General features: G+C 50.1%; 1 protein-coding gene across 1 annotated transcript; it reads left to right on the forward strand.

Annotated features, from left to right (window-relative positions):
- Nucleotides 1-11705: 11705 nt before the first annotated feature.
- NR2E3 (nuclear receptor subfamily 2 group E member 3) lies at nucleotides 11706-16322 on the forward strand. Its single transcript, XM_069595557.1, has 8 exons — nucleotides 11706-11799; nucleotides 12316-12442; nucleotides 12614-12717; nucleotides 12808-13056; nucleotides 13162-13337; nucleotides 14215-14461; nucleotides 14709-14814; nucleotides 16190-16322. The coding sequence occupies exons 1-8, from the start codon at nucleotides 11706-11708 to the stop codon at nucleotides 16320-16322; spliced, it is 1236 nt and encodes a 411-aa protein (XP_069451658.1).
- Nucleotides 16323-17032: the final 710 nt, after the last annotated feature.

Here is a 17032-nt window from a genome sequence, read left to right on the forward strand (position 1 = left end):
GAGTGCAATTGTGCGGTAGTTTTAGCATTCTTTGGCATTGCCTTTCTTTGGGATTGGAATGAAAACTGACCTTTTCCAGTCCTGTGGCCACGGCTGAGTTTTCCAAATTTGCTGGCATATTGAGTGCAGCACTTTCACAGCATCATCTTTCAGGATTTGAAAGAGCTCAACTGGAATTCCATCACCTCCACTAGCTTTGTTCATAGTGATGCTTTCTAAGGCCCACTTGACTTCACATTCCAGGATGTCTGGCTCTAGATTAGTGATCACACCATCATGATTATCTGGGTCGTGAAGATCTTTTTTGTATAGTTCTTCTGTGTATTCTTGCCACCTCTTCTTAATATCTTCTGCTTCTGTTAGGTCCAGACCATTTCTGTCCTTTATCAAGCCCATCTCTGCATGAAATGTTCCCTTGGTATCTCTAATTTTCTTGAAGAGATCTCTAGTCTTTCCCATTCTGTTCTTTTCCTCTATTTCTTTGCATTGATCGCTGAGGAAGGCTTTCTTATCTCTTCTTTCTATTCTTTGGAACTCTGCATTCAGATGCTTATATCTTTCCTTTTCTCCTTTGCTTTTCGCTTTTCTTCTTTTCACAGCTATTTGTAAGGCCTCCTCAGACAGCCGTTTTGCTTTTTTGCATTTATTTCCCATGGGGAAAAGAAATAACAAGAAGAGATAAGAAAGCCTTCCTCAGCGATCAATGCAAAGAAATAGAGGAAAACTACATCACTTCCAAGGGGTATCTAAAAGACCTAAATGTAGAAACAGAATAAAATGCTGGTTTTCAGGGGCTCGGGGTGGAGGAAAAGGGAAGATGTTTGTCAAAGGGTGCAAACTTCCAGTTATAAAATGAGTATGTTCTGGGGATCTAATGCACAGCATGGTGACTATACTTGACAACGCTGGTGGTATATACTTGAAAGTTGCTGAGAGAACAGATCTTTAATCATATTGGAATATAAAAGTGTATCAAACCAACATATTGTATGCCTTAAACTTACACAGAGTTATATGTTAGGGGAAGTTTTCATGCACCTGTTTGGTCATAACCATATCTCAATGAAGCTGGAATTTTATTATCAAATAAATAGATAAATAAATCCTCAAAGTAACACCATAAAAAAAAGAGATGGGACTTCCCTGGGAGTACTGTGGTTAAGACTCTGTGCTTCTGCTGCAGGAGGCAAATGCTCAATCCCTGTTTGGGAATTAAGATCCTAGTGAGAGAGAGAAAAAAATGCCAGGTGCTCTCATTCAGGGAAAAATGCGGGTGGCGCGGGGCGGGCGGGGGGGGGGGGGGGGGCGCCCGCCACGCCAGCTCTCTTCTTCCAGGAGGGGGCGCTGATGCACAAGACAGCAGGCCCTGTCCAAAGCCAGAAGCTGGAATTTTCCTCCGTTGCCTTGCCCCTTTCCGTTTAGCTCCTCAAAAATTACACAGCAAGCTAAAAATGGCCAGTGAAGACAGATTGGAGTGGGCGTGTGAGTGCAAAGAGAAAAACGGAAAAAACTTAGACTTGAGAGTATGTCCAAAATCATCAACAAAAAAATTTCAGTGTCTGCTTATATGAGTATGCTATTTTAATTAATTTTTATTGAATAAAATTTCAGTCATAAACAAATTTGTAGAGATAATAGTTCAGTGAAATCCCATGTACCTATCGCCCACAACAGCCACTACCAACCTTAGCTGTTCTCAGTTCATATCCATTCATTCACTGTTTTTCTTCTTTTGCTGGAATCTTTAAAAAGCAAATCCAAGACATTGAATCCCTTCTCTGGCAAATGCCTCAGAATATGTCTCTAACAGTTATAAAATTCTCTTTTATTAGACATAACCACAATACCACTGTCATAACAAACCAAATTAAAAACAATTCCTTAATGTGTTCTGATTGTGTGTACTTGTTTGTAAACATTTTTAATTTTCAAAATAATTTCAGAATTCCAGAAAACTAATTTTAAATTTCAGTGTCTTATTCCAGAGTCTTACCCTAAGATTATGTCTGGGAATAAAATAATAGATCAATAAAGTTAAAAGTTACCATTCCATGAGGATTATTAAATAAATAAATAAATGGCCATCCTTTATGCTGAAGAAGCAGCATAACAACATAAAAGGTCAAGAAAATACTATTTTTTTCATTAATGATATTAAATCATTTTTAATAAAAATTTTATAGTTAAATAATTTGTATTAAATAACATTATTAAATAAAAATAATTTTTATTGAATGCATTAAATTTAATTCAATATCAACCAGAATGCCTCTGACTTAACAGAATTCATTTTGGTTTTGTATACAAATGACATAGAGTTTGTAGTATTTTGTACCTTGCTATTTCATCGTAACATTTTTCTATATAACCCCCTTTCAATGGCAGAAAAATAGCCATCTGGGAAATGCACCATAATTTATTAACTGAAAAGAATGTATTTCTCTATTTCCAATGCATGGTAACCAAAACAACGTCTTCTAGATCATGGTCTAGTGTCTGTGTAAGAAATTCCACTAAAGAGCAGGTCTTCCAGACCCCTTCAGTGATACTAGGGGGCAGGAAGAGCATGTGCAGAGCCCGCGTTTTGGGGAGACGTTTGCTCTTTTCAGGGATGCAGGAGACCTTTGTGGCCAGAACTTGGAGCAGAGGCCAGACTGCAGCCCTGCCTAAAAGACAAGCAGCAGCCGGTCCACCCAGGACCCTTCATGTACGTGGACTGCTTTGAGCATAGGCATTTTCTAAAATGCCATCCTGAAAAACATACCTTCCATCACTGTGGAGAGGCACCAGATTTCTGTTCCCTCAATTAACTATATTCACCAAATTAAAAAAAGGAACTAATAAGGAATGCCATTAAACACAGCTAGCTTCCATATCATAAGTCAGGAAGGAAGATACGCCAGATGATACACGTGAGCACGGTCATCTAAACAGCTCGATCTGGGCAGTTCCTTTATGCCCATGCAGATGTCAGGAAGTTGTATGGATGCTCAAGAATAAACTGCAACAGACACAGGCATAGCTGGAGTCTTTGCCTCAGCATCTGTTAACCCTCCACGGTCACAGGACAGCAGATTCTCACCATATACACTCACACCTGCACACTCATGCACAGAAACACACACTCACACCTGCATACACGCACACCTACAGGTAATTCCCAGTCACAGCTGATGCAACCCCAGAGCCCTTCCCTTAAAAGCAAACATAGAAAACAAAGGTTCCAACAGAGTCATCCTATCACTTTTCTCTAGAAGTATTTTTGTAGGTTGAGTCTAAGAATCTGCATTTCAGACAAGCTGAGAAGAGAAATGCCAGCTCAAAGTCACTTTCCACAGCCTAGAACATCTGCTTTATCCTTTTAACCTACCAGGAGACAGAGCAGGTCGGGAGGAGATTTTCTTTACTAAATATATGAAGATGATATTTTTTTAAATTATATTTCCATTTTCTTTTCCTCCCTACCCTTGGGCAGATACATTTTCCCAAAATAACCAGCTTATCTGCCTGGGTTTGAATCTCACCTCTGTCACCCTAGCTGTGTGACATTGAAAAATCAAAGTGTCAGTTGCTTAGTCGTGGCCTATTCTTTGTGACCCCATGGACTGTAGCTGTTCAGGCTCCTCTATCCGTGGGATTTTCTAGGCAAGAACACGAGTGGCTTGCCATTTCCTTCTCCAGGGGATCTTCCTGACCCAAGGATCGAACCCAGGTCTCCCACATTGCAGGCAGATATTTTACCGTCTGAGCCACCAGGGAAGCCCACCCATGTGATGCTGGGAAGGTCACTAAACCTCTCTGTGAGAGGAAGACAGCAACGCATCTCTGATAGCGTTGTGAGGATTGAGTTCACACATATAAACACACAGAACTGCGTCTGTCACACAACAGTTTCTTAGGCAAATATTTCCAATTAGTATCATTTAAGATCGTATTTATTTCAAATTAGCTAACATTTTTTTAAAAAAACACAAGCTTTATCTTAATTATAATTATGATACATGTTCATTATTAAATACTCTTACAACACAGAAAAATATAAAGAAAATTAAACAGTAAAATTCTTCTTCCAAGAAACCTGCCGACTGTAAGCATCCTTTTGGACAGTTCCTGACTCAGCAGGACATCACACCGAAGATAAAGTCACATGCCTGGCGGCCCAGGACTCCTCCCGGATCTCTGTCATGGGAAGTGCTTCCTGCATCTGTGATAACAGATTGGTGGTCTGTCTCCAGGAAATAATACCCCTGAGGCCAATGTTTCTGTACTGGGGACAATTCTGCCCCTCATGGGGGACATTCAGCAGTGTCTGGAGACACTTTGGGTTGTCGCCGTTAGAAAGAAGGGGATGCCACCGGCATCCAGTGGGAGGAGGTCAGGGAAGCTACCAAACTCGTACAATGCACAGAACAGCCCCACGATGAATTATCTGGCTCAAACTAAGGTGGGGAAACCCCACTTTCAGGTTGTTTCATTTCTAGAAGATAATAAATACTATAACCTGGAGGGTCAGTCACCTAGAAAACAATGGTAGTGTTGTGCCTATTGATGAACTTTTAAATACTCCATACTGGTTTTCAGGGAGACAGATTTTCTTTTTGGGGGGCTCCAAAATCACTGCAGACAGTGACCAAAGCTGAAGCTCCAATTGTTTGGCCACTTGCTGCAAAGAGCCGACTCATTGGAAAAGACCCTGATGCTGGAAAAGATTGAAGGCAGGAGGAGAAGGGGACAACAGAGGATGAGATGGTTGGATGGCACCTGCGGCTGAAGGGACATAAATTTGAGCAAACTCTGGGAGATAGTGAAAGGCAGGGAAGCCTAATATGCTGCAGTCCATGGGGTCGCAAAGAGTCAGACGTGACTTAACGACGGAACAACTCGTTTCCAAAGAGCTCCCAGCCCTCATGCCACACCCCGCTCAACCCCTCTCTGATCACCAGAGGTTCCCAGGGTCCAGCACTAAAGGGAAGACACCAGGCCCAGCAAGAGGAAGGCACACCTCCAGGACCAGGCCTCCGCCTCTGCAGTACAGCTGTTGTGATTAAGCCCAGGCCCAGCCTGAGCAGCTGCTAGATGTTGGCCTTGCCCTTGGGTAACAGGAGAGAAGAGCCCAGACCGTGAGAAGCTTTGCATTCCACACATAGAAACACTGACCCATTTCTTCACAAATATGTCCTGTGATGAGGAGGAGGATTGGGTTATGTTGATTTCAGATTAGCTCTTTTTGAAAAAAAAAAAAAAAAACTTAAAAGAACTCTGTTTTATCCTGATCATCTGGTAACACATGTTTACTAATAAACATTCAAAGGAAACAAAATTTTCTGATCGTAGTGAGGATCTCTGCTGATCATAGCTCTGCTGGAGGATGGAGAAGCCCACTTCTCTCAGCACCAGGAAAAAAAGAGTTTAAGGGACTTCCCTGGCAGTCCAGTGGTTAGCACTCCACGCTTCCACTGCAGGGGGCACGAGTTCGATCCCTGGTCAGGGAACCAAGATCCCACATGCTCTGCCGGGTGGCAAAAACATTTTTACAAAGTTTTTTTTTTTTTAAAGAGGTCAAAACAGATGTCGTTCACATCAGACACCACTAGATAAGTGGTGTCTCCCCACTTTATTCCCCACTTTCCCTACCCCCTCCATGTGCAGCAGCAGATCAGATGTGTCCTGCATAGCCTGTCTTTCATCTGCTCGTCCTTGGAAGGGACCAGGAGCCTCTTACGTTCTGCTCGGACCTTTGAAACAATTCTAGAAGAGAGACTTCAGCAGCCAAAAGCTGGGAAACTGTGCAAGGAATATGTGATTATTTCTAAATGTTATCTCGAAAAGGAAATAAAGAGGCTTTGTTGAGAAACTTTCCTGCTGGTGTTGGCCCCTCAGAGTCCTGACCCTTCCACTTACTGCTCTAGAAAAAGAAACCATTAATTAACTCAGGCCCTGCAGAGAAGAAAAAGAATCCCATGATCTTTGGCCAGACACTCCTCCGAGACACAGGAAATCAAACTGTGCGTGCTGTTGTGCAGCTGGATTGAGGTTGGAACCGTGTGGGCATATTTCCCTGGAAATGCGCTTGGGACGAATGGCTGCCCAGCGTTCCACCACAAGGACAACACATACTTGATCTAGCCAGTTGTCTACAGCTGGGTGTTTTACTAAAATTGCTGCAGAGAACAGCCATATAATTCAATCTTTGTGACTTTTCCAAAAGGGTGGTTTCCTAGAAGTGGAATTGCTGGGTCCTGGGCTCCGGAGCCCATGCACTCATCACCAGCTATTCTTTTTCTGAGATAGTGAAAACTCTTGGATGAGCAAACAAAGAGAAAATTTTAAAGAAATCCCCAAAGACATGTTCCCAAATGCTGTGAACGAGGTTTGCAGCAAATGAGAAGCCTGTGGCAGCCACAGGCTGAATAGGAGCCAAGCCATCCAGCCCAGGCAGCCTGATCAGCAGCTGATTCATCCCAGGGACCACTGCTTCCTCCCAGTGGCAGAGCCCAGGTCATCTCTCAGGCCTGGGACCTGGTCACACCAGCTAGGAGGACCCTAGACAGGCTGGGGCAGGGGCTTTACTTGCTAGGGTCTTCACCATCCAGAGGGAAGTCACTTTCGCAGCCTTCACCATGCACCCATCTCCCTGCCAACCCTGGCCCCCAGCCCCCACCGCCACCCCATCCCAGACTCTTCCAGGGAGTCAGAAGGAAGTTGCTGACCTGTCCCCTGGGGGAATAATTGTATTAGTGATAAGGTGGCCCCTGGCGGCTTCGTCAGCAGATTCAGGGCTTTGGGCTGAGTAATCCTTTGGTGTCTGCCCCAGCAGCTGGTGGTCACAGATCGGGGAGGAACCTCCCTCTCCCCTAGCCCTGCTGGACTGTCATCTTTCCCCCGCAGCACAGTCACACTCCTGGCTGGGCCTGAGGGCCAGGGTGAAACAAGAGCTCGGCTGGGATCAAAATGACACGAAGAGCCGATATAATAGAATCAAAACAAACTGTAGGAACAAGCAGGTCAAACACTGCCGGTATTGCCGGTGTATTCTATTCATTTATTTTTTATTCTATACCCACTCTAGAATACCAAGAAAAGAAGGACAAGCTAAAAATAAGCTTCTGTCTATTAAGTGCCTTGTGATTCACATACCCAGCTGACCTGATGCTCTGAACCTGCCCCCTGGAGTCTCCCATTGACTGAGGAGAAAAAGTGGACCTGGCATGAGGTCCAATATTAAGGACAATATCTGGCCCTGGAGGTGCCTTTAGAAAGAGAGGAGTCAGGGCAGACTGCCTGGAGGAGGTGAGCCCTGAACAGGCCTTGAAAGATGGGAGTGATTGGATAGATAGAGCAGGGGGGCAGGACAGCTCAGATGGAGAAGAGCAGAGAAGACTCGCCGGGGGAAAGAAGTCCCCTCCTTCTCTGCTTCCCCACTCAGCTCTCCCCTTGACAGCCCCTCCCCGAGGCCTTCAACTCCTTCCTTGAGGTCCTTCCCACACACTTGCTGGGAGGAAGCTGAGGAACCCAGCCACGGAGCAGTCCTGGTGTCCACCTCCTCCCAGCATCTGCCTCCCTGCTGGGGGCTTCAAGAAAAACCCTGTACCTGCCCAGACTGTCACTGTCTTTACTCTCAGCTGGGCCTCAGAGTCCCTGGCTGAGTCCCTTTCCTAAGCCAGGGGCTTCAGACCTCATGTCTCCAAGGCATCCCCTTAAGCTCTGCTCTCGCCCCAGCTCCCTTCCACCTGCCTCCTCCCTCTCACTCTGGGCTGTGCTAACCCCTGCTATGTCCCCTCCTCTAATGCTACCACAACCCCCCTCGGCTCTAGTCTACCCAGTCTAGAGATGATGAGCCTGAGACCAAGAGGCAGAATCCCTTGCCAAACTCACACAGCCAGGAAGATGTAAAACCAGTGTCTGAAAGGAGATATGCTGACTAGGAGACTTCCTGAAGCCCTGGGTTCTCTGATTCCTTCCAGGCGACCTCTCTCCAGGTCAAAGCCATCCCTCTACGTATGCCCTGCACCCCCAGGCTTGCTCAGGGATTGAATATTTGATTTATACCCCATCTTCAGCTTCACCCTCTCCCCCTGCCTCTTTCTCCTCTGTATCTCTTATTATAAAAAAAATACTCCTGGATTTGAAGATGGAGGAAGGACCATGAGCCAAGGAACACTGGTGGCCACGGTAAATAAAATAGGAATGCATTCTCTTCCGGGGCATCCAGGAGCGTCAAAGTCCTGCCAACATCTTCGTGTCTGACTCGTTGCGACCCCATGGACTATATGGGCCATGGAATCCTCCAGGCCAGAAAACTGAAGTGGGTAGCCTTTCCCTTCTCCAGCGGATCTTCCCGACCCAGCAATCGAACCGGGATCTCCTGCACTGCTGGCGGATTCTTTACCAGCTGAGCTCTTACGGAAGACCTTCATTTTAGCCCAAGGAGACCCATTTCAGGCTTCTGACCTTCTAAAACTTACAGATATTTATCCTAAGCTCCTAGTGTGGTCATTTGTTACAGGAACAATACGAATCTAACACAGATTTATGTTCTACCAGATATCATCCCTCTGAGCTGAATTAAAGCCTTTCAATACAATCAGTGAGCAGTGAAGGTATTTTGTGTTGAACTCTTACCTTAAATAGAAGAAAATTAGAGTCAGTTTGAAGAGGTTGTGCCCCATTAGCTGGTACAGGGAGTTTCACATTGCCTAAATGTAAATCTTGTTTTCACTTTGAGGCCTTGGAGGATTTAAGATAGGGAAAGTAAATCATTATAAAAATTAAGATCACACATTATAAAAGAAAAAAAAGGAACTCCTGTTCTCAAATATTTATCTTTTGATATCTCCCTAGACAAGGGGAAAACCCTTTCCTCAACGCGGCCCCTCCTACAAACCCCTTGGCCCTGTCTCCTTCTCCTCTCGGCCCTTTGTTTCCAGTCCTCCCCAGCACTACCAACCCTTCCCAGGGCCGGCTGTCCCCTCCCTCAGAGCAACTCTCGCCATGGTGCCAGCTGGCCCTGCTGCTAAAGCCTGGCAGAGTGACTGCTCAGGGTCTTCTTGGAGAGTACCGTGGTGGAAAGTGGGAGTTCAGGGGTAAGACACAAGTCTGAAACCCCTGTTTTCATCCACAGTCTGCTCCATCTCTCCGTAGCTGTGTGGCCCAAAGGGAATTGCTTAACCTCTCTGAGCCTCAGTTTCCTAATCTGTGAGTTGAGAACAATGATGATAACTCCTTAATAGGGAAGCTGTGAGGCTTGACAGCATCTGTGTAAGCACTCTTCTTAATGACGTCTTCTCCCTTATTGCTGAGGATACAAACGACCTCCTAAGACACATGACCTGGTAGACGCCCCCATCCTTGAATACTCCCCTGCCCTTGTTCCCACGACCCACGCTGTCCCGATTTCCCCTCTTAGCTCCTTTGCCAGCAGATCCTCCTTGGCCCAGACTTCCAGGATTAGGGGCCCTCAGTTCAGCCTCAGGCACTTTCCTCCAGCACGGGATGCTCCAGGTGGTCCCTTGATCCTGAGGTTTCAGGGACCATATCTGTACAGACAAGCCGGGAATGGGTTGGTTGTGGTGTGTGGAGTTGGTCTCCACACCAGAACTCTGGGGGAATCCATGGGTGAAAGTCCGGGGCAGAGACCCAGGCAGGAGTCTGGTGTGAAGTGGCTGTGGAAGCCGTGACTGTGTGTGAGGTCACCCGAGGGGATAGTGGGAAAGTCTGCTGGGGTACAGGAGATGCAGACGAGTTCAAGGGGACAGAAGATGGTAAAGCCGTGTTCCAGAAGAAGTGGAAGAGAGAGGAGCTTTGGGAAGATGGGACTGACCAGTCAGGCTCAAGGAGATGCCCTTGGCTTTGGGGGTTCGTGAAGCAGGAGGCCTTGCGGAGGAGGGTCCTGAGGGACTGCCTGTCAGCGAGGGTGGAGACGAGGGCAGAGGCAGAGGAGCCCAGGTCAGGGGCCGCAGCCCAGTGGCCTCGATCTTCTGAGGCCCCAGAAAGCGGATTACCCTGCAAAGCCCCTCGAGCTGACTTTCCAAATCCCCAATAGTGCTTCCCTGTCACAGGGAGAGTTAACCCCACTTACATAAGGGCCCTGCACCACCCGCTCTGTCCCCTTAACTCCGTGATCCTCCCAGAAGCCTCGCACTGTCCCCCTCCCCCTCAGGCTCTAAGGCTAGGCCAACCCCTGCCCCAGATGCACCCAGAGGTGAGCTCAGCTCTGCTGAGGATGCATGTCATACCCAGACCAACAGGGGGCTTTCTGCTCTGGCCTGGGCATGGGGGTGGGGTGGGGCAGAGGAGCAGGAGAGGAAAGGCTATTTGCTGAGGACTGCTCTAGGATCTCAACAACCCTGAGATGCAATAATAATAACAGCCCCATCGTTTATTGCTGTTCTTGTTTAGTCTTTAAGTCGTGGGCGATTCTTTGAGACTGCAAGGACTACAGATCATTAGACTCCTCTGTACATGGGATTTCCCAGGCAAGAATACTGGAGTGGGTAGCCATTTCTTTCTCCAAGGAGGATGTCAGGGATTGCACCCGCATCTCCTGCATTGGCAGGATTCTTTACCGCTAGGCCACCATGGAAGCCCCCCATCATTTATTATGTTCCTACTAAGAACCAGGCCCCAGAACACTTGGAGAATCATCTTAATTAGCTTCCCCAGCTGCTCTATGAGGCAGGTACTCTTATCACCCCTTTTTCCAGGGGACTGAAGCTCAGACAGGTTAAATCATTGCTCAGGGAGGCGTGGCTGGCTGTGAGAGAGCAGGGATTTGAACTTGGATCTGTCTTGGCTGTCTCCACCCTCGCTCCAGGGCCCATCCCCCACCTCAGAACCACCCCTGGGCTTGAGCTGGGAAGACTGAGTCTGGGGAAGCCGAGGGACCAGCCTGCCTGGGACTGTGAAGGCAAGTTAGGGTAGGCAGGTGCAGGGGCTGTGTCCCCCTCCCAGTCTTGCAGGAGACCCTCCACATTGGGCCCAGCGCCCATTGCCTGCAGACTGGCCTCAGACCCTACATCTAACCCATTTCCACCTGTGATGGGAGTTGCCTCTGTAGGGGCATCCGGGGACTGCTAGCCCTCCAGGGATGCCCAGACCCTCAAATCCTGGGCTCTAAGCAGTCTCTTATCAAGGGATTAAGTGAGAAGCACTGAGGCAGAAAGCTGGACTTACCCAGGACCGGCAGTGAGCAGCCGTGTGTGGAGCCACACACACCTGTCCCCAGACCCACTTGTCCTGGGGTAGGTGGAGTCCATACCTCCCTTAACAATTCGCACAGCTCGGGAGCACAGAGCACGAGGAACTGGGCAGCCCAGGAGCTGGTGTGGGGGCAGCAGGACTGACCGGCTCCCAGGGGCACCTTGGTAATGCTGCAGGTGTGGCCGGTTGATCCCCTGTGGAGACAGTAAAGATTAAGAGGATCATAAGCTGCGTCCAGCACTGCCCTGGGAGAAACCTCCCCGAGCCAGAGCTGCTGCTGTGAGGGCAAGTTGGGGCAGCTCCTGAGTTTAGACAGAGGGGGCAGGAGGCAGGAGCACAGAGAGGAGAGGCAAGAGGGAGAGAAAGAGACAGAGGGAGAAGGAGAGATAGAAGAGAAACAGTTTCAGAGAGGGAGGCAGGGGCTGGGTCCAGCTCAGAAATCCTGAGGCTTCCCTTAGGCAGGCAGAGGCTGCCCTGGGACCTGCCAGGACAGGCCGACAGCACCCATGAGCTCCAACATGGCTGCAGCAGTGCCGGCAGCCGTGTCCGCCTCCAGGAAGGAGTCTCCAGGCAGGTGGGGCCTGGGGGAGGAGCCGACAGGTATGGTTTTCCTTGAGGCAGATGTAGACCCTTGGGGAGAGGAGTGTGGGTCACACGTTTGCAGGGACCATGATAGGAGCCCGAGCAACTCAGGCCAAGCCCCCAGGGCTATAGGCAAGTTTAAGGAAACCTGCCAGGAAACCCAGAATCCTAGAAATATAGCTGATCAGATGGGAGAAGAAAGGAGAGAAGAGGGCCCTCAGAGGTCGGGAGCAGAGATCCCTAGTGGCGGTGTCCAGAAGGCTCTTGTGCAGGATGGAGCCTGAGCCCACCTGCAGAGAGGGACCGGGAAGTGGAACAGGGAGGGTCACTTGTTGAGAACTGGCCGTTGGAGAAGCGGGGAGGGGGTGTGACAAGGGACACGTTTTCCAGCTGGGAGAGACACGGGTGTGTCTGCATGTGGGTGGGCAGGAGCATGAGGGCGGTGAGGGAAGGAGGGTGGAGGGGTCCCTCAGGAGGTGGGGATGGTGTGTGACTGGCCCAGCGCAGCCCCCACCCAGCCCGGGCTGCCCTTAGGCGTGGGCCCCTCGCTCCAGTGCCGCGTGTGCGGGGACAGCAGCAGCGGGAAGCACTACGGCATCTATGCCTGCAACGGCTGCAGCGGCTTCTTCAAGAGGAGCGTGAGGCGAAGGCTGATCTACAGGTGAGAGAGGGGCGCCCCGTCCCAGAGGAGTCCCGCTGGCCACTGAGCATACCTGGGAAGGAGGGAGTGGAGGATGCTCAGAGGAGACAGGGCTGCAGCCACAGTGTCTGAAACCCATGGCCCAGGGCCCGGGCAGGACCCTGACTCCCTGGGGCTCCCCTCCACCCGCAGGTGCCAGGTGGGGGCAGGGATGTGCCCGGTGGACAAGGCCCACCGCAACCAGTGCCAGGCCTGCCGGCTGAAGAAGTGCTTGCAGGCGGGCATGAACCAGGACGGTGAGTCAAGAACCCCATCCCAGAGAGGCGTGGCAGAAGAGACAGGGGTGCATGATCCGTGGGGTGTCCTGACCCTTCCCACCTCCCCAGCCGTGCAGAATGAGCGCCAGCCGCGGAGCACCGCCCAGGTCCGAATGGACAGCGTGGAGTCAGAAACGGAGCCCCGGCTGGAGCCCCTGGCAACACCCCCTGCCCTCGCAGGGCCCAGCTCTCGGGGGCCCACACCCGTGTCTGCAGCCAGAGCCCTGGGACCCCGGGCCCTCACGCCTCCGGGACACCACCACTTCATGGCCAGCCTGATAACAGCCGAAACCTGCACTAAGCTGGAGCCTGAGGATGGTAAGTGGGCTGACAGCTGAGCTCCAGGTCCCACACCTAGGTCCCTGAAAAGCCACTTCTGCCTGCCTCGGAACAGGGGCTGAGGCGCAACCTCTCTTCCGACAGCCGATGAGAATATCGATGTCACTGGCAACGATCCCGAGTTCCCCTCGTCCCCATACTCCTCCTCCTCCCCCTGTGCTCTGGACAGCATCCACGAGACATCGGCTCGCCTGCTCTTCATGGCCGTCAAGTGGGCCAAGAACCTGCCGGTGTTCTCCAACCTGCCCTTCCGGGATCAGGTATACTCGTCAGCGGGGCTCGCAAGTCAGCTGGGCTGGGGGAGCACACCTCCTTGTGCAGGTGATGACTGGAGGGGCGTGCAGGTGATGACTGGAGGGGCACGCAGCTTGCGGATGGTGAAGGCTGGAGACACCCGTACCTCAGAGTCAGCGATGGTCATGGGCACGTATCTCTGGGATGTGGCAGTTGGGGTCATCACCTAGGGGACACTGATGGCCAGGGACGCACAGGGACCAGACATTAGAAGGCAGTGTCTATGCTCCTCTGGGTCTTCTTTCCTCCTAGACAAACCCTCTGGCCTTAGAGATGCTCTGTCTCTGCGTCACAGGGTGGTCTGCACACTGTGAATAGCATCAGTGGGCAAATCTGGGCTCCCTTGGAACACAAATGCCCCTGACTTCTGGGTTTGAGTTTCAGCCCAGCCTCTTCACTCGTCTGGGCTTCTCATGAGCAAGGCAACCTGTCAGGACATCCAGGAGGAGAGGCCCGCTGAGCGCGGCAGTCCTTAGCCGGTGGTTTGGATAAAGCAGCTCAGAAGCGATGGAGTCTGCTGAGTATGGCCAACTTGGGATGCTGGTGGGGAGTGTCCCTGAGCTGCCCAGCTTCTCACGGCTCCAGGATTTGCCTGTGCTCCACCTTTACCTTTCGATGGAGCCCAGAGAGTGTCTTAGAGCTGAGGTATCTGGGCTGGATGGTGCCAAGTCCCAGAGCTCCGAGTCCCTGGCTGATGTGAAGCAGAGGTCAGAATGTTCTGGGTACCTGGGACCAGCCTGTCCTGTCCTAAGACAGCTGAGAACTTGGCAGAGGTTCCAGGCTGAGCCAGAGAAGCTGTGCGTCAGCCATCACACTTGCCCTCACCCCCCTCTCTGGGCACAGGTGATCCTGCTGGAAGAGGCATGGAGTGAACTCTTTCTCCTTGGAGCCATCCAGTGGTCTCTGCCTCTGGACAATTGCCCACTGCTGGCCCTGCCTGAGGCCTCTGCTGGCGGCAGCTCTCAGGGCCGGCTAGTGCTGGCCAGTGCGGAGACTCGAATCCTGCAGGAAACCATCTCACGGTTCCGGGCACTGGCGGTGGACCCCACGGAGTTCGCCTGCATGAAGGCCCTGGTCCTCTTCAAACCAGGTCTTTGTCTGAGGCTTAGAAAAGAGTGGGTGGGGATGAAGGCAGGGAATTTTGGTGACTTCCTTCTGCCTCTCACTTTCCCTCCATCACTCCTCATAGACCTGAATGTGTGTAGACTTCCCTGCGAGCAGGAGGGGAGGGCTGCATGGCTTCTGGGCTGCTGGGCTCCCCACTCCTGAGGCCCTGGCTGATGGTGAGGCGGGCAGGGGGCCTGGGAAGGAAGCTCACAGCTGCTGCTTCTCTCCAGAAACATGTGGCCTGAAGGATCCTGAGCACGTGGAGGCCTTGCAGGACCAGTCTCAGGTGATGCTCAGCCAGCACAGCAAGGCCCATCACCCCAGCCAGCCTGTGAGGTGACCTGAGCACCTGCCTACCTGCCCATCTGTCCATTCAGCTCTCTACCACCCTGCCCACCTTTTTGACACTGTCTTAGGGCTGCACTCACTAGATGGGACAGGGATCTCAGTGCAACCAGCACATGGCTGACACCTACTGTGTGCCAGGCAGAGCACCAGGCCCAGGAATAGGGACCAAAAAGCATAAAGCAAGCTCACTGCTTCTAGGGGATGCCCAGCGCAGTGGCCACGCAGAAGTTGAGGACCAGCCTAGCTGGTACTGAGGGCCACATGCATATGAAGGAGACAGAGACTCACTGGGAGGCAGGGTGCAAAGCACTGCTGAGAGGGATTTGTGGAGGCAGGGCTGGTGTTGAGGAAGGAGAGGGTGTACAAGGAGAAAAATTATCATTTACGAAGGGAGAGTATTAAGTGTTAGTCACTCAGTCATGTTCGACTCTTTCTGACCCCATGCACTGTAGCCCACCAGGCTTCTCTGTCCATGACTTAAGTGGGTACCTAAGCACCCCACTCCAGTACTCTTGCCTGGAAAATCCCATGGACAGAGGAGCCTGGAAGGCTGCAGTCCATGGGGTCGCTGAGGGTCGGACACAGCTGAGCGACTTCACTTTCACTTTTCACTTTGATGCATTGGAGAAAGAAATGGTACCCACTCCAGTGTTCTTGCAAGGAGAATCCCAGGGACAGGGTAGCCTGGTGGGCTGCCGTCTATGGGGTCGCACAGAGTCGGACACGACTGAAGTGACTTAGCAGCAGCAGCAATCCCTTCTCCAGGGGATCTTCTCAACCCAGGGATCAAACCTTGGCCTCCTGTGTTGCAGACAGACTCTTTACTGTCTAAGCCACCAGGGAAGCCCGTGAAGTGAGAGGGAGAGAGCAAATATACATATGTTCTTAGGTCGAGACCAACGTGGCTTGTGGGGATCTTAGTTCCCCAACCATGGATCAAACCCAGGCCCCATGAATGAAAGCACTGAGTCCTAGTCACTGGACCGTCAGGGAATTCCCAGGAATTTATTTTCTTATTCAAATATATGTGGTATTAATGATCATGTAATTATAATAATTATATGATCGTTAATAATATAGTCACATACTATTAATGTAAGTAACTTCTTACTTTATAATCTTTACACTGTTAAACAATATTTATTCACTATTTTCATCACACTCCTTAACTGAACACTGGAGGAAAGCCACAGTGGGTCCGGGGTAGGTGAATGGGGCCTTTCCTTGAAATTCCTCCTTACTTGCCCTGGGCACCTCTCATCTCTCCTCTCCATCCCCTCTGCCTCTCCTGGAATGGCGCTGTGCCCAAGACTCAGGCTCTGAAGCTGATAATCACACTGTTGGTGTCCTCTCTCCTGTCCAGGTTTGGGAAATTGCTCCTGCTCCTTCCGTCTTTGAGATTTATCACTTCTGAACGTGTTGAGCTCCTCTTTTTCCGCAAGACCATAGGGAATACTCCGATGGAGAAGCTCCTTTGTGACATGTTCAAAAACTAGTGGAAGTAGAAATAAAATGAGTGCAACCACTTTGTGAAACAATCTACTGAAGCTGAAAATCTGGGCTACCCTTTGATTCGGCAATTGCACTCATGGATATGTGTACCTGTCAGAAATGTCCACCAAAAGATTGTTTGAAGCAGCTTTTTTCATAGTAGCCCCAAACTGTACAGTGACAGTGGGGTGGACTATAAATTGTGGTAAATACATATTCAGTCGTGTCTGTTTGCGACCTCATGAGCTGTAGCCTACCAGGCTCATCTGTCCATGGAATTCTCCAGGCAAGAATACTGGAGTGGGTAGCCATCCCCTTCTCCAGGGGATCTTCCCAACCCAGGGATTAATCCCTCATCTCCTGTATTGCAGGCAAATCCTTTACCATCTGTGCCACCAGGGAAACCTTATAAAACAGCAATAAAAAGGAATGAACCATCAATATTGTATGACACCATGGATCTATTTCAGACACAAACAACCATCCAGGCACCAGTTCTGATTATATAAAGTTTAAGAACAGGCAAGACTAAGCAATGGTTGTAGACGTTAGAATAGAGGTTACCTTTGGGTAGGGGGTGGGGTTGACTGGGAAGGGGCCCAAGGTATGCTAAAAATGTTCTTCATTTTGATCAAGGTGGTGGTTTTGCAAACTTATTCACTCATTAAAAATTAATTGTACCATGCACTTAAGATTTGTGCACTTTATTGTTAGA

The sequence above is a fragment of the Ovis canadensis genome, chromosome 7 (genome assembly GCF_042477335.2).
Source record: "Ovis canadensis isolate MfBH-ARS-UI-01 breed Bighorn chromosome 7, ARS-UI_OviCan_v2, whole genome shotgun sequence".
NCBI lineage: Eukaryota > Metazoa > Chordata > Mammalia > Artiodactyla > Bovidae > Ovis > Ovis canadensis.

Coding starts and splice junctions, on each gene's coding strand:
- NR2E3 (XM_069595557.1), top strand. CDS start 11,706: ATGAGCTCCAACATGGCTGCAGCAGTGCCGGCAGCCGTGTCCGCCTCC. Junction 13,057..13,161: donor TAAGCTGGAGCCTGAGGATG/GTAAGTGGGCTG, acceptor CTCTTCCGACAG/CCGATGAGAATATCGATGTC. Junction 14,815..16,189: donor CACCCCAGCCAGCCTGTGAG/GTGACCTGAGCA, acceptor TCTCCTGTCCAG/GTTTGGGAAATTGCTCCTGC.